At 42.5% G+C, this 24648-nt stretch overlaps 1 protein-coding gene across 2 annotated transcripts in view; it reads right to left on the bottom strand.

Moving 5' to 3' along the window:
* Positions 1–294: 294 nt before the first annotated feature.
* The window catches only part of LOC106565858 (calcium/calmodulin-dependent protein kinase type 1), a 71705-nt gene continuing 47351 nt past the window's right edge, over positions 295–24648 (bottom strand). For both annotated transcript variants that reach the window (XM_014133459.3, XM_045691767.2), the window contains exons 3-12: positions 17113–17244; positions 6945–7019; positions 4719–4857; positions 3990–4116; positions 3738–3813; positions 3408–3520; positions 2796–2874; positions 2555–2642; positions 2231–2375; positions 295–1815 (exon numbers count right to left, since the gene is read on the bottom strand). In XM_014133459.3, the coding sequence (XP_013988934.1) occupies positions 1712–1815; positions 2231–2375; positions 2555–2642; positions 2796–2874; positions 3408–3520; positions 3738–3813; positions 3990–4116; positions 4719–4857; positions 6945–7019; positions 17113–17244 (1078 nt within the window). In that variant the 3' untranslated portion in view covers positions 295–1711. The remainder of the gene's footprint in view (positions 1816–2230; positions 2376–2554; positions 2643–2795; positions 2875–3407; positions 3521–3737; positions 3814–3989; positions 4117–4718; positions 4858–6944; positions 7020–17112; positions 17245–24648) is intronic.

Here is a 24648-nt window from a genome sequence, read left to right as displayed (position 1 = left end):
AACCCACTGGACTGGACTGTCCTGGTGATGGAAGCACATTGTACCCTTCTCATCAGATAATTAAGTGACTATGTGTTCATTAATCAAAATGCGAGTATAATATGTCAAATTTGTTCTATTGTAAGCTAGTGCTGTGTACAGTAAATGTATGAAGATGATGGAAAGAACATGAACTGAACTGAGGAATTAGTTTTTTTAGAGTAAAGTCCTCTAATAAAAAAATCCTGCTTTCTCTTTTAGATCTAAATGACCTTAAGATGAGTGAGATAGAAGAAATGATGAGGTGAGACAATGAGATGTATACTTACATTCTTTAATTCAAATTCTCTCTGTATAGATACATTGGCTCGGAAAACAACCAACATATGAATGGAGGTAAGATCCATGGAAGAGTAGTCAAAGTGGGAACATTAGTAGTATCTACATGGTCAGATAAGTATCTACACTTACAAATGTGTCTTCAGTTAAAAAACGCCCACACCCTGCATTGAGTTCAGGAAAGGCCGGACCTCATTTCATTCTCCATGGTCTTACAGTAATATCTATAATGGATTAAGTTTTGAGCAGCTTTATCAACTGGATCATATTCCCCCCATAGGGAAGACTGTGGCTTTTAAGAAACATCAAGGAGTAAAAACTGTGGGTTAACTGAGACCTATTCTTACTACATAGAGGAATGGCTGTGTATGTAAGTCTATCTCCCATGAGGTATTACACTTCTCAACTGGGAAAGAGATCTAGACAGAAGAGAAAAGTCTATTTTAATGATTCAATTACCACAATGAAATATATACAACAATACAATGATAGAAATGAAATCGCCTCTAATGCTGCATTAACTGTACAGAGATATAGGTGTATCTTTAAATTTGTAAAAGCTACCAGAAAATAAACCTTTGACATTGTCCTAAAGGCATAGAGAAGACGTCCCTGTGCTGAAGTAGTTAAAATCTGAAAGCCTTGTTCTGTTACAAGCCTGGGGAGCAAAACCACAAACTTACAGTGGTGAAGCACAAACATGCTGAGAAAAAAAAGAACTAATATATAGTCCAATAGATGGAGTATTCCCACATGGATTCTCCAGCAGTGGTATTAGGTGAATGCATCTGTGTATTGTAAGGCTACATTTATACAAATATAAAATACAACAAAGCCATACAATTATAATTCTGAGGGGCTAAACTTATTATCGTCATAAAGATGTGTATCTGCAGTACATGAACTATAACACAATGGTTACCACCATACATGATTGTGCAATAGACCTTTCATGCGATAAAACACATGTTTCCAATAGGCAGGGACCTGTCTTCTGACCATGCAGATATCATTAGTGGATTCTCTTTCTAGAAGTTGTCAAAGGGGAAGGATAATTAATATAGAAAACAGCATGTACATAAATGCAGAGATGTAAAAAGCAGACACACATTTTAAAAGGACGAGTAAACAGTTTGTCCCGCACCTCAAAAAATAATACCCAGGATTACTCTGGGCTCCACACCTCTCCTCCTCTTTGTTCTCCTCATCTCCCCCAATCCGTTCAAATTACCTCCTCTTGTTGGCATCAAGTCCCTCCTCCCCAACCTGAATTCATAACCCGCCTGCCCCCCCTGTTGGCAGGGCACTGGAACAACTCTGTATTCCTGGCCAGAATAGGGAGTTCGCTGGTGTCCAGAGGTAAATAAATGGGAAAGCCATTGGTGGGCAGGGATCAGACCAGACTGGTTGGATGGCAGCGGTAGGTGCAGTTGGAGAGGGGGTCGCGCTCAGCCCCCCCATCAGCACTCTGGGAGCAGCATCCCTCGCACGGAGACTCTGGAACACAGAGTGAGAGTGGATGATCAGCACACAGAAATCTGAAAACTCAGGACGCTTCTATCTACACTATAAATCTGCCTCTTATTAGCTTATTTCAAACAGTCCCCTATTGGGCATTAGACAAGGATTACATATCAAAGTGTTAATGAGTGAGACAGTGTAACTGATTGTGTTGGAGAAGTACGTAAGCCTGAGCCTAATACGCTGTGAAAGGGACTTGTTATTCACTAACAACATACTGTACATAGCAACAAGACATACTGGGGATGAACAAAACAGAGCAGCTAAATTAAGTATTTTTTGGGGGGGGATGGGGCATTCACAATATCATGTCGTGTCTCCAGTTATTAAATTATGTTTTGCTACACTTAGTCCTAACTTGTGTGGTGTGACGGAGGTTTGCCCCACTGACCGGTGGTGTGCTCTGTCTCTGTGGCCTCGGGCAGCAGGTGGGCTCGGAGGGGGCTGGGCAGGGTGGCCTGGCTGGGGCCCTCCTGACTGGTGCCCAGCTGCAAACGCCTCATGTGACGCACCACTGCAGTGGCGTTAAACGCTTGCTGCAGGAGGGAACACATTCAAATCAGAATATTTAAAAGTGATACATAATAACTGCCATAGAAAACTGTACTGACAATAACAGACAGCTGAATGCTGTAGGATTCTACTTATATATCAAACAAAGCAAAAATGTCTTTGCATTTTGAAGAAGGCCAGGTGCACAGAAAAAGTAACTCACCCTCCACTTGCTCTTGGCAAAGTTCTTCTTGATCTGGGCACTGACAGACTCATGGATGTTCTTATCTAGAGCTGTGTCACCAGCGATCCTGAGGGACAGAGAAAGACATGAGGGGACAAGTTCAGCTGGTTGTCACAAGAACAGGTGAAAACTAGACAATAGCAAAAATGTAGTAGATTATGATAAAGTTGTGTTATGTGCATGCATGTGTGTGTGTGAAGGAGAATATGGCGTACACTACCAGGGGTGCTGCAGAGCCTGGTCACATGTGTAGCGTATCCTGGGGTCCTTCTCCATCAAGTGAACTATGAAGTCTTTGGCTGAAAACAACACATGAACAGACACACATTTACAACTCACATATTTCACCCAAAAACAATGCCTTTTTTCTTAATTTACATGAGATATACAGTAACTAATAATGCTACTTACAGATGACAAAAAGGTAGCTAAAGTAGAAATAGACTAGCTCCCAGGTTACTACAGTACAAGAAGCTTCACTGCAGCAGAAACACTGTCCAGACTGACAGTAAAAAGAAAAACTGTCCACATGCCTTTGACCTGACTTCAGAAACTCCCTACAGGACTAAGAAATTGTGATCTCACAGGGCCTCAGTGATTGTTCTATGGCCAGTGAGTGTCTTATGGTTAATCCCATACACACTGACAGCTTGGCAGACACTCAAAGCATAACAAACCCTAGAGCTAGGGAGTAATTTCCATTAATATGAAACTGCTGACAAGGGGAACTAATAATGGCAACATAATGTTATACAATGGTATTGCACTATGCTGTAGTGTCCAGGTTTTGTTTCTCTCTTCAGGGAGCAGAGAAAGGAGAGGATTACTGTACCTGAGTCAGAGATATCGTCCCAGTACGGAGAGTCAAACTCATAGTCAGCCTTCAGGATCTGCTCAAAGAGCTTGGCGTCATTCTCGTCATAGAACGGAGGGTATCCACACAAACTGTGTCAGAATAAGAGCGTAAAGGTATCACGGGAGAGTTAGGAGACCTGTTGTAGTGTTTTCATACTTCAAAATGCATCCATGAAGTTATCATTGATCTGGTATGAGTTGATTGTTGAAAACAATGTAGTGGAAAGAAATGTAACGCAGAAATTATGTTTTAAGACTGGTAGGAGAAAGACTACAGTTAAAGAGTCAGTCCAAGCCCATAACTCACAGGATGTAGGCGATGACCCCAATAGACCAGCAGTCCACCGCCTTGCTGTAGGGTTTCTGGGCCAACACTTCAGGGGCTGCAAGACATCAGAGCAGTGTTTTCATCAGCATCATTACACATGTAGTCTGACATGATCACTGTGTGTGTGCTTGCTCTCAAACAGACTCAAATCATAGAAAAGACATGCTCTTGACACATAGATAAAGACACACACACACACGGCATGCACTGATCAGTGCGAGTCCTCCTTACCCACGTATCCTGGTGTTCCGCAGGCTGTGGACATGACACTTCCAGATCCCTCGATCTTGGACAGGCCAAAGTCACTGATCATGATCTTAGAGTCCTCCTCCATACTGTCGTACAGAAGGTTCTCCGGCTGGGAAAGACAGAGAAATCAAACAACTTTATTGTCACAAACATTTAACACACACATGCACACGCACACACACTGGGGAAATAATTAGTTATCCAAACTAATGATCAATCAGTTTACACTCTGCTGAACTGCCTGTAAACAAATTATAGTTAATTAATCTAATTTGCAGGCACTGCAGAATACTTGGGACAAAACACTAGAGTAGGAAACAAACATTTTCCATACTACAAGGTCACCCTTTAACCTCTTGTAATTAGTAATACACTAATTACTAAAAGGTACAATGGTGAAAATTCAACATTGCAGTTTTCATAGTGGGGATACCTATCACTCATCCAGTCTTGTGACTATTCAGTCATTGGACTGAAACGAGAAGGTAAAGGACTCCATTGTTTAAGACTCTGAAATCTCATCTTTCATGCCCTTTGTCCTTCCCTTACTCCCAATCAGGGCCGGTTGTGATACAGCCTGGAATCAAACCAGGGTCTGTAGTGATGCCTCTAGCACTGAGATGCAGTGCCTTAGACCGCTGCGCCACTCTGGAGCCCCTAAATGCCCACCTAAATATCGTCCTCACCACCTGACCCTTGACTCAGGCTCACCTTCAGGTCGCGGTGTACGATGCCCATGTCATGGAGGTATTTGACAGCATCCAGGATCTGCTGAATGAGCTTGCTGGCATCTTTCTCTGTGTAAAATCCCTTCTCCACAATCCTATCAAACAGCTCCCCACCAGACACCCTGGATAGAGAAGAGGAACGATTTTGATATACATATGGCCATCTAACTGCTACATATGGCCATTTAACTGCTACATATGGCCATCTAACTGCTACATATGGCCATCTAACTGCTACATATGGCCATCTAACTGCTACATATGGCCATCTAACTGCTACATATGGCCATTTAACTGCTACATATGGCCATCTAACTGCTACATATGGCCATCTAACTGCTACATATGGCCATCTAACTGCTACATATGGCCATTTAACTGCTACATATGGCCATCTAACTGCTACATATGGCCATCTAACTGCTACATATGGCCATCTAACTGCTACATATGGCCATCTAACTGCTACATATGGCCATCTAACTGCTACATATGGCCATTTAACTGCTACATATGGCCATTTAACTGCTACATATGGCCATCTAACTGCTACATATGGCCATCTAACTGCTACATATGGCCATCTAACTGCTACATATGGCCATTTAACTGCTACATATGGCCATCTAACTGCTACATATGGCCATCTAACTGCTACATATGGTTCCATCTAACTGCTACATATGGCCATCTAACTGCTACATATGGCCATCTAACTGCTACATATGGCCATCTAACTGCTACATATGGCCATCTAACTGCTACATATGGCCATCTAACTGCTACATATGGCCATCTAACTGCTACATATGGCCATCTAACTGCTACATATGGCCATTTAACTGCTACATATGGCCATCTAACTGCAACATATGGCCATCTAACTGCAACATATGGTCATCTAACTGCTACATATGGCCATCTAACTGCTACATATGGCCATCTAACTGCAACATATGGTCATCTAACTGCTACATATTGCCGTCTAATTGCTACAGGGAGGCGGCTGCCCACCTACAGACTTGATATCATTGGCCACTTTAACAAATGAAACACTCGTCACTTTAATAATGCTACTTCAAGAATGTTTACATATTTCGCATTACTCATCTCATATGTATATACTGTATCCGTCACTATCTATTCTTTACTATCTATTGCATCTTAGCCGCTCGGTCACTGCTCATCCATATATTGTATACTTATATATTCTTATCCCATCCCTTTACTAGATTGTGTGTGTTACGTTTCGTTGTGGAATTCGTTAGATATTTGATTTTGTTGTGGAATTTGTTAGATATTAGGTTTTGTTGTGGAATTGTTAGATATTACCTGTTAGACACTGCTGCACTGTCGGATCTAGAAGCATAAGCATTTCGAAACTCTCGCAATAACATCTGCTAACTATGTGTATGTGACCAATAAAATTTGATTTGATTATATGTCGTCTAACTTCAACCTGCTTTAACTAACTTCAACCTGGTATTAGCCTCCATCACCACTAGGTGGAGGCATCTCTTCTTCCTAGATGTACCCACCACTGCTCTCTATGATTCAGCACTAACAACAAGCTAAAGCCCTGTCAAGCTGGGGAGGAGAGAGAGAAAGAGAGAGAGAGAGAGAGAGAGAGAGGGGGGGGGGGGGATTGTTATGTGTGCAAACCCCCAACTGTTCTTTGGTTAAATCTGACTGCCCTTACGGCAGTGTTGCTAAAGTGAACACAACATCCCTCTGTCATCACACCACCGACTGTTTTCAAAAAAACCTCTCTCTCTCCTCCCTTTCTCTCTGTCTCTAACTTGCTCCACACCTTCTGACATTTCAGGAAGAGAGATGGGTGGTTGAGAGCAAAGTTACTGTGTGAGGGCATATTCCCCAGTGGTTGTCAGCAGGCACAATGCTGTGAGTGTATGTCTGTATGTGTGTGGGAGGGAGGGGGGCTTCTCTTGAGATCAGTGAACAGAAGGACCCTGAGCTCAGAGAGTAATTAATGGAGAATGACACTGTGCGTGGGAGACAGCACAGGCAGGGAGCCTGAAACACACACACAAACACACATTGCAGAGGCATAATCCGGAAAGTTTTTAAACTGAAGGCTGCAGAGAGTGAGTTGATTTGGGGACAGAAAGTGTTGACGTGGGTAGAATTGGAGAACAGAGAGAGATAACAGAAAGAAGGACAAAATAAAGACAGCAGGATGGTCACTCACAGCTGCATAATCAAGTAGAGGTGGGTTTTACTCTCAAAGATGTCCTCCAGGGAAACAATGTTGGCATGTTTTAACCTAGAGAGGGAAAGAACTTTAGAGTCATAGTCACAAACACAAAACATTATGAACACCTGCTCTTACCATGACCTAGACTGACCAAGTGAATCCAGGTGAAAGCTATGATCCCTTATTGATGTCACTTGATAAATCCACTTCAAATCAGTGTAGATGAAGGGGAGGAGACAGGTTAAATAATGATTTTTAAGCCTTGAGACATGGATTGTGTACGTGTGCCATTCAGAGGGTGAATGGGCAAGACAAAAGATTTAAGTGCATTTGAACGGGTTATCGTAGTAGGTGCCGGTTTGTGTCAAGAACTTAAATACTGCTGGGTTTTTCAAGCTCAATAGTTTCCTGTGCGTATCAAGAATGGTCCACCTAGGGCTGTGGCAGTCACAAAATTTCATCAGCCGGTGATTGTCAAGCAAATAACTGTCGGTCTCACGGTAAATGAGCGTTTATTAGCATTATCACATTTAGCATCTCCTGGCTTCCACACATAGCATACAAGCCACTGATGCAGACCTTGGGACATCTACATTTTAGTCTAATAAATCCATATAATATAGCCTACACCATCACAATAAATCCATTATTTAATTTAGACAGGTCTAAAGAAGCATGATATGAAGAAAATGTAATCTATTTCAGAAGAAAAGAATAGCATTCTCTGAGTTGTCCTTATGTTAGGTCCTGATGTGGCTATGCCAAATGGCTGTGGGCTACCCTAGTCCATTTAGCAGACAAGATTTGCTTTGAATTCCGTGGCATTATTTTATAGTATGAAGAATACAATTGAACAAAGCTGAATAAAATATAAATATTTTCTCCAAACGATTTGAGGGAGTGCGCACATGCAACTATTCTGTGTTGAGCGGTCAACAAATAAGTAGGCAGTCCTATATACTTAATTTAGAGTTTTAATGTAACTTTAGTTGTTGTACAAACATTGGGCTATATGTTTTGATTTTTAATACATTGTAAGGCTGCATGATGAGACTCTAATGATGATTTGAAAAAAGTTGCTTGAAAGGTATGAGCTCTGCTTTTTTTGCAGGCTGTACACACTTCAATAGTCTCTCATTCACAATTTAGCAAGCACTTGATAATGCCTCGAATTTCACAGCAGCCTCCCCTTTGTGGCCGTAATGCACCCTAAAAAGAATCCATGCCTTTTGCGGCCTCGAGTGCAGCGTTGTTCCCTTCTTCCTGATTGCTGCGCAATCCAAAGCACCTCTCACTCACATGGCTCTTCATCACGTGATCAGGTCTTTCTCACAGGCTACAAGTGAAGACAGACACATCAGGGATGCAACTGCGCGTGTCCTTATCCAATTCCGAGGTGCATATTGAAGATATTGGAAGAACTGTCCACATTTACTTTTCATCAGCCAACAAGATGAATAGGCCTAACGAACAGCGATCTACTATCCCCTACAGTACAAAAGTTGACCTATTCTGTTCTGTGCAAGAAAAAAAAGATTCCAAACATAGTCTGGGACAGTTGTGGGGTGCAATAGATCCCAAATTAATACAACCACTTGCATCCCAAAATATTTTTTTACGCAATGTGGCTGACGCAAGAAATCAGAATGTTTAGCTTAAAATGTTGATAAACTATTAGGCTATTTCTTCACATTAGAAGCGCTACAATATGCACATGGCAGTAGGCTATAAGCGCAAATGTGCCATTAACGGGAAAACACCATTATCAAAAGTGACTGCAAATGCGATTTTGCATGTAATGTTTTAATTATAAAGGTGCATTTATTTTTATGGTGAAAATGATCTTCCCCAAACTTCAAACTCACGTGCTGCTTATGTATACCAGTTAGTGTAACGATTGTCCAAAGGAGTAGACCAAGGTGCAGCGTGGTATGTGTTCATCTTGATATTTATTTTAAATCAGAACACTTAAACAAAATAATAAACAAAGGTAAACGACCGTCACGTCTTGCAGGCTTACCGAGCAGTACAAAATTAAGATCCTACAACTCAAGGAGGGAAAAGGGCTGCCTAAGTATGGTTCCCAATCAGAGACAACGATAGGCAGCTGCCTCTGATTGGAAACCATACCTGGCCAAAACATAGAAATAAAAAACATAGAATGCCCACCCCACACCCTGACCTAAAAAAATTGAGAAATAAACCGTCTCTCTTAGGTCAGGGCGTGACAGTTAGGCTCTAAACCCCATGTAAAGCGTATTAATGTGCTTAATTTTAAGAAGTTATTTGGCCACTTCAGTTGTGATACAAACCTTATAAAAACACATAGGCCTATGGGCTAGGCTACATGAGGTGTGTGACTATGATTTGAAAAAGTCGCCCCAAAAAAAGGAAGTTTCTTATGCTGGGCATCATTCACAAGTGACAATATATAATTCACAATTGATAGGATAATATTGACACCCATCAGACTATTCTTGATTTAATCTTTTCTTTACATATACCTAATAATATATGTGTGAAATTTGTTTTGATTTAGAATGGACCATTATCATGGAGCTGTCTCGAAACAGGGGCAGTGGGAAAAAATACATGTGATCTATGCACTTTAATAGCGAATGGAGGATGCTTTCCTGTAGTTCATTTTCATGCCAGCCAGGTAGTCCTGTTGTAAAGGTAAACAATGTGCTTAATATTAGGAAAGTTGAGAAATAAAAATAGTAGGCCTAGTCTATAGAAAGCTGATGGGAACCTATTTTTTGTAGAGGCCATCACTCTGTTTTCTCGCGCAATTGCATAGCCTATAGAAATGTTGCCCAAGATGAGCTCATGGGCTCTCATGAAGTATTTGATTCGATTTTCGATAACATTTGCATTTATATCAGAGTGATTAGAGGGACAATAGAGTGCTGAGCACCAGGCAGTTAGCAAGTTTGGTAGGCTACTAATGACCAGCAGCAACATCAGAGCTTGGAGGAGCCTAATTACCGTGGCTAAATGGTCACGTGGAATTTGACTGCCTTCATGACTCGTGACTGCCGGTGTGGTGTTAATAGGGTCACCACAACAGCCCTAGGTCCACCACCCAAAGGACATCCAACCAACTTGACAAAACTGTGGGATGAATTGGAATTGACATGGACCGGGATCCCTGTGGAACGCTTTCGACACCTTGTAGAGCCCATGCCCGACGAATTGAGGCTGTTCTCAGGGCAAAAGTGGGTGGTGCAACTCAATATTAGGAAGCTGTTCCTAATATTTTGTATACTCAATCTACGTTACCATGAGAAATACAGAACTGTCTTTTTCTTGACAACGTGTGATTGTTAAAAATAGCATTTCAATTTTCTCTCAGATCATTTTGATAATTTTTGTATATAAATTAACTTCATAGGGAGCACTATATGAAAAAGTAAAAAATATATATATTAAAAAGGTAATATTAGTTACCTGGAGCTAGAGTTTTATCAAGAGTGGTCAGACTCTAATTGGTTGAGCAGTGTATTCCGTCGGCCCTGACAGTCATTGGCGTGGTGATTCACTGCTTTGGAGGCGGTTTTCTACCATCAGCCCCATGCTCGCCTACAAACACACACAATCTCTCAATCTCTCTTAGACACTCCTCACCTTACAGAACACTGACACATCTTCTTCACTGCCATTTTTCTATCTTTGGTTTTAGCTCTGCAGGAGTGCAGAACCATTCAAGGGGTAGAAAGCTAACAATGCTCTGACACAAGGTCCTCCTATGACTGCAAGAGTAGCTCCTACTCTATCTCTAGGTCTCTCTCTCTCTCTACACCAAATTAGCATTGCACAGCACAGGTAGAATACATTGCTTTCCCCTTAAACTACCAATAATTCATCCATCTGTGTCACAAAATTTTGAGAAGACCTGCTCATAAAGAATGATATTAGGTGAAGGCACTGCATCTCAGTGCAAGAGGCGTCCCTGCAGTCTCTGGTTCGAATCCAGGCTGCATCACATCTGGCCATGATTGGGAGTCCCATAGGGCGGCGCACAATTGCCCAGCATCGCCCCGGTTTGGCTGGGGTAGGCCCTCATTTTAAATAGGAATTTGTTGTTAACTGACTTGCCTCGTTAAATAATGGTTAAATGAAGAAAAAAAAGAAAAAATGGCCTAAGTCTTCAGTATAGCAGCAACTGACACTCACAGGGAGAGCCAACATTAGTCATTCTTCCCATGGAATTTAAGCAGACGGGTAACTACTGGCCCATGTTGAGTCCAATGATTCCCACAATTATGTCAAGTTGGCTGGATGTACTTTGGGTGGTGGACCATTTTTGACACACAAGGGAAAATGTGGAGTGTGATAAACCCAGCAGCGTAGCAGTTCTTGACACAAACCGGTGAATCTGGTACGTACTACCATACCCTGTTCAAAGGCACTTAAATATTTTGTCGTGCCCATTCACCCTTTGAATGAAACACATACACAATCCATGTCTCAAATGTCTCAAGATTTACAAATCTTTCTTTAACATGCCTCCTCCCCTTCATCTACACTGATTCCTAATGTTTTGTACACTCAGTGTATAGGAGTCGTATTGATACTGACCAACAGATAGCCAGACAATCAGAGAGACGAACAGCACCCCATTAATGACAGACACTTGTCACACTGACGCGGCTCAGAGAGAGGCCAGATCAAACATGGAATCGCACCGCAGTATTAATCTAGTATCACGTGTGTAACTATGCCCTTTCTGAAACACTGTTGTCTGGGGGAAAACACAACACTTTGTCATTGGCAGTGATCCAGCTGAGACAAGAGGGAGATTATAAAAGCCCTTTGATTTCATTATGCTCTCAGTAAAGTATGTTTTATTGAGTGGAGAGAGTGAGCAGAGGTAATGAATTGCTCCATACAGGGGCTGACTAATGGTTTCATGCAGTACTCTGGGGGATACAGTACAGTACACTATATTAGGCTACATATCTTACACAAAAAGGGCATTATAATCATTTTCACAAAACATTATGAACACTAGCTCTTTCCATGACAGACTGACCAGGTGAAAGCTATGATCTTTGCAATCCAAGATGGCGTAGCAGTCAGATGTCTTTGTCCTGTCGTGTCCCATGTATATATCTTTTAACATATTTTTCTTCGCATATCTTTTTAAAATATATTCCGAAACCTCAACTTCTAAATACTCTCCTGCAACCCGCCTCACCCAATGTGGCGTGGATCTGTTTTTCTTTTCTAAAGTATTTCTATTCACTTCGGATCTGGAATCCCTCAACTGAAGCTTGCCAGCTAACTACCTACCAGTTATCTGTCAGCAAACCATTGCTAGCGCTCATCAGCTAACCTTTAGCTCGGAAAGCTCTTGCCAGTTTGAACAACGTGACTCAAACCAGAGCATAACGGACCTATTATTTCTTTTTTTTCTTCCCCCCATATCCCCGGATTCCTACCGCAAACTCTGAACATTTTCATCTGGATCTTCGCAACGAGCTAACCGCAATCCAGGGTGACTACTCCTGGCTAGCATTTCCATCCCGGAGCAAGCACCAATTAGCCTGAAGCTAGCCTGGCCAGGGCTCCTGTGCTACCACCGAAGCCCACTCCTGGGCTACAATATCCAGACCCCTTCTTCTGCCGGTACGGGGCACAGAACCCCGCCGATCCTCTACGACTGGAATACTGACATAATCTGCCCGAGGATTCCAACAGGGCCCTCAGGCGCGATGTCCGCTGAAGGCCCATTCGGCTAACCGCAGCCTACTAGCTACCTAGAGCTACTTGGAACCCTACTAATTCCATGACTGTTCTATCGACGTCACCACACAAAGAGGCAAAAACAGACTTACCCCCATCGCGATGTCCCCAAAAGGCTAACTTGCTAGCTCCAGTCTGTTAACTGCTAGCTTGCCTGCCCCGGTCTGCTAACTGCTAGCTTGCCTGCCCCGGTCTGCTAACTGCTAGCCCCGGTCGGCCAACTGCTTGCTTGCTAACTGCTTGCTTGCCAGCTCCGGTCTGCTAACTGCTAGCTTGTTTAGCCCCGGCCTGCTAACTGTCTGAATCGCCGTGTCCCCAGTCAGCCCAACCACTCACTGGACCCATATGTTCACTTGGCTACGCATGCCTCTCTCTAATATAAATATGCCTCGTCCATTACTGGCATGGTTAGTGATTACTGTCTTATTTCACTGTAGAACCTCTAGCCCTGCTCAATATGCCTTAACCAACCATGTTGTTCCACCTCCTACATATGCGATGACATCACCTGGTTTAAACGTCTCCAGAGACTATATCTCTCTCATCATTAGTCAATGACTAGGTTTACCTCCAATGTACTACCATCCTACCTTACCGTTGTCTGTACACTATGCCTTGAATCTATACCATCGTGTCCAGAAACCTGCTCCTTTTACTCTCTGTTCGGAACGTGCTAGACGGCCAGTTCGTATAGCCTTTATCCTACTTCTCCTCTGTTCCTCTGGTGATCTGGAGGTTAATCCAGATCCTGCAGTGCCTAGTATCCTGGAATGAAATTGACCGCATCCCGTCAATAAATGATGCCTGGCTATTTTTTAAAAGTGCCTTCCTCGCCATCTTAAACAAGCATGCCCCACTCAAACAATTTGAACTAGGAATAGATATAGTCCTTGGTTCAATCCAGACCTGTCTGCCCTTGATCAGCACAAAAACATCCCGTGGCATCCTGCATTAGCATCGAATAGCCCCCCGTGATATGCAACTTTTCAGGGAAGTTAGGAACAAATATACACAGTCAGTTAGAAAAGCTAAGGCTAGCTTTTTCAAACAGAAATTTGCATCCTGTAGAACTAACTCAAAAAAGTTCTGGGACACTGTAAAGTCCATGGAGAATAAGAGCACCTCCTCCCAGCTGCCCACTGCTCTGAAGCTAGGAAACACTGTTACCACCGATAAATCCACAATAATTGAGAATTTCAATAAGCATTTTTCTACGGCTGTCCATGCTTTCCACCTGGCAACCCCTACCCCGGTCAACTGCCCGGCACCCTCCACAGCAACCCGCCAAAGCCCCCACCATTTCTCCTTCACCCAAATCCAGATAACTGATGTTCTGAAAGAGCTGCAAAATCTGGATCCATACAAATCAGCCGGGCTAAACAATCTGGACCCTCTCTTTCTAAAATTATCTGCCGAAATTGTTGCAACCCCTATTACTAGCCTGTTCAACCTCTCTTTCGTATCGCTTGAGATTCTCAAAGATTGGAAAGCTGCTGCGGTCATCCCCCTCTTCAAAGGGGGGGACACTGTAGACCCAAACTGCTACAGACCTATATTTTTCCTACTCTGTCTTTCTAAGGTCCTCGAAAGCTAAGTTAACAAACAGATTACTGACCATTTCGAATCCCACCGTACCTTCTCCGCTATGCAATCTGGTTTCAGAGCTGGTCATGGGTGCACCTCAGCCACGCTCAAGGTCCTAAACGACATCGTAAGCGCCATCGATAAGAGACATTACTGTGCAGCCGTATTCATCAACCTGGCCAAGGCTTTCGACTCTGTCAATCACCACATTCTTATTGGCAGACTCAACAGCCTTGGTTTCTCAAATGATTGCCTCGCCTGGTTTACCAACTACAACTCTGATAGAGTTCAGTGTGTCAAATCGGAGGGCCTGTTGTCCGGATCTCTGGCAGTCTCTATGGGTGTGCCACAGGGTTCAATTCTCGGGCCGACTCTCTTCTCTGTATACATCAATGACGTTGCTCTTGCTGCTGGTGATTCTCTGATCCACCTCTACTCAGACGACACCATTCTGTATACTTCTGGCCCCTCTTTGGACACTGTGTTAACTAACCTCCAGACGAGCTTCAATGCCATACAACTCTCCTTCCGTGGCCTCCAACTTCTCTTAAACGCAAGTAAAACTAAATGCATGCTATTCAATCGATCACTGCCCGCACCTGCTCGCCCGTCCAGCATCACTACTCTGGACGGCTCTGACTTAGAATACGTGGTCAACTACAAATACCTGGGTGTCTGGTGTCGTGGACGAATCAGAATTAGTTGGGTAACATAGATAATTAAGATGTTTTATTAGTATAATACGCTTATTTGAGGTACTTGTCATTAGAAAGTGTCCATTGGACTCTGGTGTCTTTTCAGTTGCATGTCTACCTTAGCTGGGGCTCAGACACTTGGGGCCCAGAGAGGGGAGAGGTCAGACTTGTCGTCATGGGAATGTGTCTTTACCTATTTCTTAAACCATGTGAAGGGATGCGTGATTAATGGGGAACCAATGACTTGTCTCCACAATGTCTGTGAGCAAGTCACTCCCTCCTTTTCTTTATTGTGGGGAGGATTATGGCAGTAAATGGACCCTTGTATGTCCTCTCTTAGATCTCACACTTATCCTGTGATAATATATGGCCTAGAGGCTCACTCCCCCCAGTGAGCCTGTCCAGGAGTGGGGTCAAGAGGGGGTTTGCTTGAGATGGGAGTATCTAGAGTTGACAATTGATATATGCCATTGGATGAAATAGTTCTGTTCAATACCGTACCAGGGAGGGACGGTTCTAAGGAGACCAGATACTGGGCTATACCATTAATCCTGTTGACATAGCAGTTACTGTGTGATGTGTTTTATTGATATCTGTCATACAAAACTTAACCTTTGTGAACTGTTACTAAGTATCTGTGGTTTGTCAATGTACGTTGAAGGGGGTATCGTTGCTATAAAAGATCCCTGTAGCCATTCTGTAATCACCTCATTCAATGATTCATTCTAGAGAGTGCATTATTGGGGGTCAAGAACTTTTGCAAAAGTATCTTAATTAAGTATTAAAGATGTAGTTTAACTCGGACTGGTGTGTTTGTAACTCCTCATTTGGTAATGCGGAAATTAGCCACCACACTGGTTAGACTGTAAACTCTCCTTCCAGACTCACATTAAGCATCTCCAATCCAAAATTAAATCTAGAATCGGCTTCCTATATCGCAATAAAACATCCTTCACTCACGCTGCCAAACATACCCTCGGAAAACTGACCATTCTACCGATCCTCGACTTCATGATGTCATCTATAAAATAGCCTCCAACACTCTACTCAACAAACTGGATGCAGTCTATCACAGTGCCATACGTTTTGTCACCAAAGCCCCATACACTACCCACCATTGCGACCTGTACGCTCTCGTTGGTTGGCCCTCGCTTCATACAGCCCATCTATCTACCTACCTCATCCCCATACTGTATTTATTTATTTATTTATCTTGCTCCTTTGCACCCCAGTATCTCTACTTGCACATTCATCTTCTGCACATCTATCATTCCAGTGTTTAATTGCTATATTGTAATTACTTCGCCACCATTGCCTATTTATTGCCTTAACTTACCTAATTTGCACTGTATATAGACTTTTTGTTTTCTTTTGTTCTACTGTATTATTGACTGTATGCTTTATCTTGGCCAGGTCGCAGTTCCAAATGAGAACTTGTTCTCAACTAGCCTACCTGGTTAAATAAAGGTGAAATAAAAACTCTCTCTCAGTACAATACAGTAAGGAAGGTTAGTGGCACAGCCCCTCTATAAAAGGTTCTCTCTCTCTCTCTCTCTCAACAGATAACTGTATCCATAACCCTTCACACTGATAGTAACTACCCGCGGACTTCTACAATGATGTTAACTACATCCACAATCTTGATCACTGATATTGTCTTCTAACTACCTCCTTGCTATCTGATGCAACTTTTGGTGACTAAGCAGCTCTGTCCTGGGGGCAGTAGTGACATCCTCTAACACTACTCAAAGAAATGTTGGCTTATTTTTACTTTTAGTAGTTTAAACTACGGTCTATGTATGTCTCTTTCTTTCTCTTTCTGTCTCTCTCTCTTTTTGTCTCACTCTCTCCCTCTCGCACTCCAATCCTCAACTCTAGAAGGATCCCTGTATATTCACTAGGCCTATGTGTCTCCTGTAACCTAGGCAACAAGAGCACTATAAATAGCTTAGGCCCCTCGAGTTCCGTGTGTTTCCGGCTTGGTACGTAATTCCCCTGTTTTAAAGTTAGGTATTTTAACCAGACTGTCATTACCGCAATTGTAGTCACTATCTGACTCAGAGTTAAATCTCCTCCTCCCCTAAAATCGATGAGCAACAGGTGGGTGTGTGTGTGTGAGTGTGTGTGTCACTCACTTGTGTAGGACAGCAATCTCATTCTCAATGCTGTTCTCTTTGCCCTCCAGGGCTTTCTTAGGGATGCATTTGATGGCCACCAGTTTCTGGGTCCTCTTCTCTTCTGCTAGGACCACCTCGGAGAAAGCCCCCCTGAAACAAAAACAAGACAGGTCAGCCAAAGACAACACAGACTGCCAATCACATGTATTTTCTTCTGCAATCATTTTTATTAATAACCCAGGACAAACACTCCAAAAGAGCAAGCAGAGGTACTGTAACAATGGCAAGGAAAAACTCCTTATTAAAGTATATGAACCAGAAGCAACTCTACAGGGGTAGCTCACGTAATTTTGGAACATTCTAGATTTTATGAAGTGGCCTACATCAAACAAGTTTCACTTTTAGTTTTATTTATTTATCCTCTAAATGAATACTGAGGAAACTGGACTTTGGACTGGGAGCATATGGGTTGGCTTATTTCCTCAAGTGTTGTAACTTGCGTACATGTCTGAGGACGTATGTGTGCATGTGCGTGGTTTGTGTACATATGTGTGTGTTATGCAGTGGTAACAGTCCCCAGCCTCACTCAGTCTTATCTCTCTCTAGGTTGCTGGTAGCTGTGTGCAGGACATGGACATGGCTGAGCCTTAAGCCTCAGAGGGCAGGTTTTATACAAACATAATCTACAGTAAGACAAGGCATGGCATGATGGCACCATGCCAGGGTCTCAGAGAAGACGCTGCGTAACAAAATGGTGGAAGCCTCTTCTTCACTAATGGCAAGCCGTAGGTGCAATACACAGTCAGAGAATAAAAATGTTTTACTAAAATGACATTAAATTTGACTTTTCCAATATAGGTGATCAAATTCCAAAGGCCAGGCATATGTTTGGCTTTGGATAATGATGACGCATGCTCTCAGGCACACCTGAAATGGAACTGAGGGGTTATTGTGGTCAGCCTGCTCCATCTGATTCTGACTTCCTGGAATTAAAGTAGGACATAATGGATGTTGGACAACACGTGTTATTGTTTGTGTGTTTGGTACACATGGGCACAGGTGTTACACGTAACGACAACAAAGGATGTGTTAGATTTGTGTTTTGACCCTCGGGACTGGTTCATTCATTTGAAAGGACTGAAAGAAAAAAAAACGTTTGCATGCTATTTATAACCCTGCAAAACAGCATCAAACGCTTAACATTCAGGAGTCAAGCCAATCACTGACCTTAAACCACAATGGGAATGATTGTGCTCACCGGGTTATTTCAGTAGAAACACACCAACAACACGCAAGAAAACAAAAGAGACAAATCTTCTATAAATTGTCACTTGGACAAAACCGTTTTTTCAATGGTAATTCCTCAATGTCGTGCAAAGTCTTGAATTTGGTATATGGTTGTTGTTGTTAAGTGTTCTTCCTGCTCTTGCTAAGACAAATTGTAAACATATTATCTCATCTAAATCACTGTGGAAACAGAACGTTTTAGTATCCTTGTGACTCACTAAATAGAACCATGTTTCTTGTCTCAACCCAGCTACGACCCAAGGGGACTGGTCACCAGTAGCGGTGTCTGGGTAAAATCCCTGAAGAAGCCAAGCCAGAAAAGAAAGCCACATTACAACATATGTGTTGTGATAATTGCGTTGTTTGCTCTATAACCTGTTAGTTCATATCCCGTGACACTGTCATATATAAGCCTAAGGCCGAGACAATAAGAATGCACAGTGGCAGAATAAATTCAACCGCACCTTTGTTTCATCCCAAAACTGGAGAGCAACATCTGTCCGGTGAAGTCCACAAAAAAACAGTTACATGACCTACAGGATCATCAACTATATAGATTCAGCCGCGGGACAATTTTTTGTTGAGTGGATGGTCAGGGGGGCGGGAACATAATTATAAATAATTTGTAGACTGCAAATTGACCGTAAAAAGCCCAAACAGATATAATACTTGACTAAAACATCATAATTTCAAACCTTGCTTACATTTGTATACGATCACGTGTCTCTCTATTATGCGTGGGAATCCTTGGAAATTTCTTAAATTAAATCACTTGGAGTTGATTTCTACAGTCTTTTATGTCCTACAATGAAAAAAACATATTTTCGGCCGTCAGTTGGGTAACCCTGACCTACAGCATGGTCAAGCAAGTTAATGTTTTCAACATTTTCAGACTACTAAACTAAACTATTGATTTAGAAACACGGAGAGTTACCACAAGTTGCATAGAAAACAGGAGCTGCATTCATTATTCCAGCACCAATTCAACTTCAATTGTTCAATATAATAAAATCACCTATGCTTAGTCTAATACAGTGAGAACTAAGATACCAAAAACTATTTAGACTAATCAACATGTGCTAAATATGATCTCTGTCTGTGTGTGTGTGTGTGTGTGTGTGTGTGTGTGTGTGTGTGTGTGTGTGTGTGTGTGTGGCGCGCGGCAAGTTTAAAAAAAAAAGTTGTCTCACCCAAAAACGCCAATGCCATCATCATCTCTTTCATGACTCTGTCATACAGTACACGCTTTAAGTTTTTGTTGTCCTAGGCTACCTGGCTAAAATTCTAGCTCACTAGCCTAACTTCCTTTCATGCGCAATGATGCACTTGGCCAGCTAGTAAACATTATCATACCACATCTAGCTACATTTTGAACTTCTATCCGCTCAGGTCAGGAGCACAATGTATGAATTTATGGTTAGATCAGAATCACTGTTTTAATCATTGACCAGTAAATAGAATTAAGTAAAACCACAAGTCCAAATCCCTATCTCCATCCATGGCTAATTTAGGAATGGGACGGTTTTAGATAGCTAGCCACCGGAGGACAACGACACAATGAGATGCAACAATTCAAGTTTTTTTTTATCTGTAAATGACGTTTGGCTTGTGATTGGTGTGAAGCCAAATCCAAACTGGCTTCCCTTGACACTTTTGTTTTTGGTGCACCAGGACCATTCACAGTTGAGCTCACTCAGTTTAGCTGAACGCCGATTGGCTATTTTTTTATTTTTTTGTAATCAAGAGAAGCCAAATGTTTGCTGGCTTCCTTTGCAATCAATGCTACGGGCAGTAACAATGTCATACTCTTTTTGACCAGACAGCATCAGATAGATGGCCTACACATCCTGAGACAGAGGAGCGCTGTTTCACTCGGATGATTTCTCTGGTGAGATACATTCAGCCTCTTGATAATTAAAGGAAAATTGTAAAACACAGAGAGACTAAATATATATTTTTTTAAATCTTGGTACATTTTTGGGGGAAACCTGGCTTCCCTTTGCCTCCATGAATACACGCCACTGCTGGCCACAGTTCACCATTAGGAAACATGGCTCTATACTGGTCATTGTGACTCTGGGCCCAAATCCAGCCCTGCAGCAGAGGGTGGGGAGGTCACCAGTTCAAATTCCACTCTAGAATCTGTAGCAAATGCAATTCTGAACTCTGAAACTGCCTCCAGAAAGACCAGACTAGAAATGTCAGAGAGTGCAATGGCAGAGTTCAAACATTCTCCCAAAAAAGACCCATGATAATAACAATGATGGATGATGATAATGATGAACTCATAACCTTGCAAGTCTGTTTCAGGATTAGCTTGCTCTATTGTCAGGGTATAATCAAACATGACAGTACCACATCCTGTCACGTGCCAATGTGTCCTGTTTTCACAGACCTGCTGTATTTACAGAAGATACGTGATAACAGACAGTAAACATGCTCTACAATACATTTAGATGTTTGACTGATAATGATGCCTTATAAAACATCTTGGAGGCTTTAAATCACCTCCAGCTTTTTCATAACAAACAACATATATCCTTCTGACTAATGCTGAAGAAATCCCCTTGACATCTTGAGGGACGTTAAGAAAATATACTATGCAGTCTTCTTAATATTTATTAGGAACAGGGCGAGTGGTTTTGGTTCAGTGACGTGCTGTGCTGTGGGTTTTGGCTGGGATGGAGCAGAGCCGGGGGGTGGTAATTTACTGAGCTGATCCTAACAGGATGTTCCTATCATCACCAAGAGACACAGGTCGGGGAAGACGCCTGGCCCTGACATTATCCAACACCAAACAGTCCCAACATATTACTAATACCAGCAGACAGAGCCTCCTCTAAGATACACTCACATAGACACTATCCAAACACACACCTATCGCAACAGTACACAGCTTAGACACTATCCAAACACACAGCTATCGCAACAGTACACAGCTAGACACTATCCAAACACCCTCCTATCGCAACAGTACACAGCTTAGACACTATCCAAACACACAGCTATCGCAACAGTACACAGCTTAGACACTATCCAAACACACAGCTATCGCAACAGTACACAGCTTAGACACTATCCAAACACACAGCTATCGCAACAGTACACAGCTAGACACTATCCAAACACTCTCCTATTGCAACCGTACACAGCTTTGTGCTCTTCTATACAGACTATGATACTACACTCTTGAAGAACCGTTTTTGGTTCCAGGTAGAACCCTTTTGGGTTCCATGTAAAACCCTTTCCACAGAGGGTTCTACATGGAACTCAAAATAATTCTACCTGGAACCAAAAATGGTTCTACCTGGAACCAGAAACAGTTCTCATATGAGGACAGCTGAATAACCCTTTTGGAACCCTTTTTACTAAGAGTGTAGTCAAACAGTCCAAACAGTCAACTATACTAATAATAATACCAAAAGGTTTAGTATTTAAGTCAATCAACAGTTAAAACAGCCAATTGTTCACATAGTCAAGCATCCTAGCAGAAAGTTATTTTAACAGCCAACTGTCCCTTAACAGTCCATCTCTTAAATCAACATTTTGCTTCAGAGCTTCTTAAGACAGTCTGTCACTATGCTGACAGTCTAGTGTCCCAACGGAGCCTTAAGATCCTCACTGTTTGAATCAAAGGCTTTCATAAGCAATGCCAAATTCATTCTGTGGCCAGGCAGGGTCCTTAAGGGAGAGAGTTAAAAATACACTAAGGGCCAGCGAAAGAGTGTATGATTGTCCTCTGAAACGTTTACAATTGGATTACAAATAACTTTTACAATTGGATTTCCTCTAAAACAAGTTGACTCAATAGAGGTTGATCGTCTTTGTCTTGTAGACACAGAGGACAAAGTTCAAGCTTTTTTCTATAAATCTAAGTGTACTAAATCTAACCCATAGACTTGGAGAGTATTTACTGTATACACTAGTCCCAGGCAGGCAGCACCCAGGATATGACTTTGAGGGAACAGCATGTAGGCTAGCTGCAGCCACAGTGACCATACTGCTGCCTCAGGCTTCAGGCCTCACTGCTCAGGCACCTCCGAGACACAATTACAGTAGAAATCCAATCAGCTCTCCATCTGCACCAGGCAGGCAGGCCTGGATGAGTGTAGCCACAGGACACTGACACACATCCTGCTGTACACATTGGGCTAGCACCAGTCCTCTCGTACACCACACATACTGTAATGCATGGAGCTAGCGCCTATCCACACATAGGTCTACACCACATACACACTACCAGCTCTAATGCACACAGTGTATCCTACGATATACAGCCATTATACAGTGCATGTATAATTCATCACTTCACACTCCTTATGCAAACTGTATATAAGCTACATGTAAACTATAGCATACTGTTTGTAAAGGCAAACAGTATGCTATAGTTTGTATGCAAACTTCAGGTTCAGGAGGACTGACTAGTGTTATCAGAGAGTTGCAGAGTATGTTGTTCACAAGTAATCACGCAGTCATGATGTCATACAAGACCTTATTATCTACCAATAAAACTTTATTATACACCAATGCAACTTTATTATGCACCAATAAAACAAGGTGAATCAAGCAGACATACACTAAAACACTATGTACTGGCCAGAAAGTGCACAGAGCTTTGTTATTGCCAAACCGGGGAAGTTAAAACACTTGTCCTATCTGATCTTACGACACATTAACGCTGACAAGCAAAGGGTATCTGCTCTATATGAAACAAAAAACAAACATTGGAATAATCGAGCCATTAAATCTCTGGCAGTGGAAGATTTTTAGAACATTTTCCCCATCTGCAAATAGCGCTTAAAATAAAGACTTGGTGTTGCTTAGATTCCATTGCTAATAGCAACCCCCTGTGAGTGTGGTTTGCTCTCTCTGCCTCATATTTTAACGACTTTGCTGTGCATCAAAGGAATTCAAAGCCTAACACACTCTCCCACACACAAGCACACAAAAAAAGGTGTACACACTCATACAAAACAAACACACACACAGGCAAACACCCATCCACACACACTCATTAGAGTGTTGTCGTGTGGCAGAAATAAAGGTCATATAAAGCAGTACCAGGCTAAAATGAAAGCAGTCTCTGCTGGTGTGTAAGATTCTGGGAAGCAAACACAGAGCTCCCCCATAGTGAGGCAAACAGATAGGAATACACCATCTTGGGCCTTTGGTCTTATTTCCTGCCTGCTGAACATGGGCCTGGTGTTTTCTGTATCATGCAACAACTGAGCCATCTGTACCACTTAGACTCTTGGTCAAGCAGGTAGGAAACAAGAACATATGAGCCAAATGAAGCAAGGCGAAGGAAAGGTCAGCTCTCTCTCTACTTTGAATAAAAAACGAGTGATGAAATCCTTCATTCCTCTTTTCAACACCATTAACAATGCTATGATATGACAGTTTGAGTTCTTGCCTAAAAGCCATTGATAGCGCGTGTCAAAAAACAACTCCAAGAGCACACTGGCAAAATGTTGGACCATTTGCGTGCAAAATGACAGCCGTGACTACAAACGCTTCTTGAAGAGAACCCTGATAGAGCTCTGTCTAACATTATGAGTAACAGCATATAGTGTGAATGACAGTTCTCTGTGTAGTGCTAATCCCCCTCAGGGTCACTCAGATGGCTCTCAGCTAGCCCGGGGAGCCAGTCTGTTCTTGCATAAGCCAGTGACGACAGAGCAGAAACCCACTGTCTGGCACCCCTGCTATAGCCATACTGATGTGGACATTCCAAACTTCCCTCAGCACCTTTGATAACATGCAAACCTGCCTGATAGAAACAATGGTCCCGGTGAGCTCATTAAAGAGACCACTCTCATTCCCCTGCTTTCTCTCCTCCCTCCAATCCTCTCATCCCTCGATCCTATCCTCCGCCGCTCTGCAAGACTGATCAAAGGAGCTACATCTCCTCCCTGCTCTCTCACACACTCTCTCCCCTTGACATCTCTACCTTCTTTCCCTCTCCTGATCTCTTTCTTCCATCTCTTTCACTCTCACATTAATTTTCGCTGTTTTTTCATCCCTCCATCCTATCCTCCTCCTTTTCTCCATTGGGCCAGCATCATCTATGATAACTGATTACAGACTGGTATTACTGTGACAACAGCAGGCCTGGCCAGAAGAGGGAGGACAACCCCTCACTCTCCTTTTCTCTGAATCCCCCTCCACCCCTCATTCTCCATTTTTACTCCCTATCCCCTTATGATAGTGTTTCCATGTCCACTAATATTCCCCTCTGTCCTCTCTTTCCTAGTATTACTTCTCTCA

This window comes from Salmo salar, chromosome 12 (genome assembly GCF_965601325.2).
Source record: "Salmo salar chromosome 12, fSalSal1, whole genome shotgun sequence".
Taxonomy (NCBI): Eukaryota; Metazoa; Chordata; class Actinopteri; order Salmoniformes; family Salmonidae; genus Salmo; species Salmo salar.
This window is presented reverse-complemented; position numbering and strand designations above follow the sequence as displayed.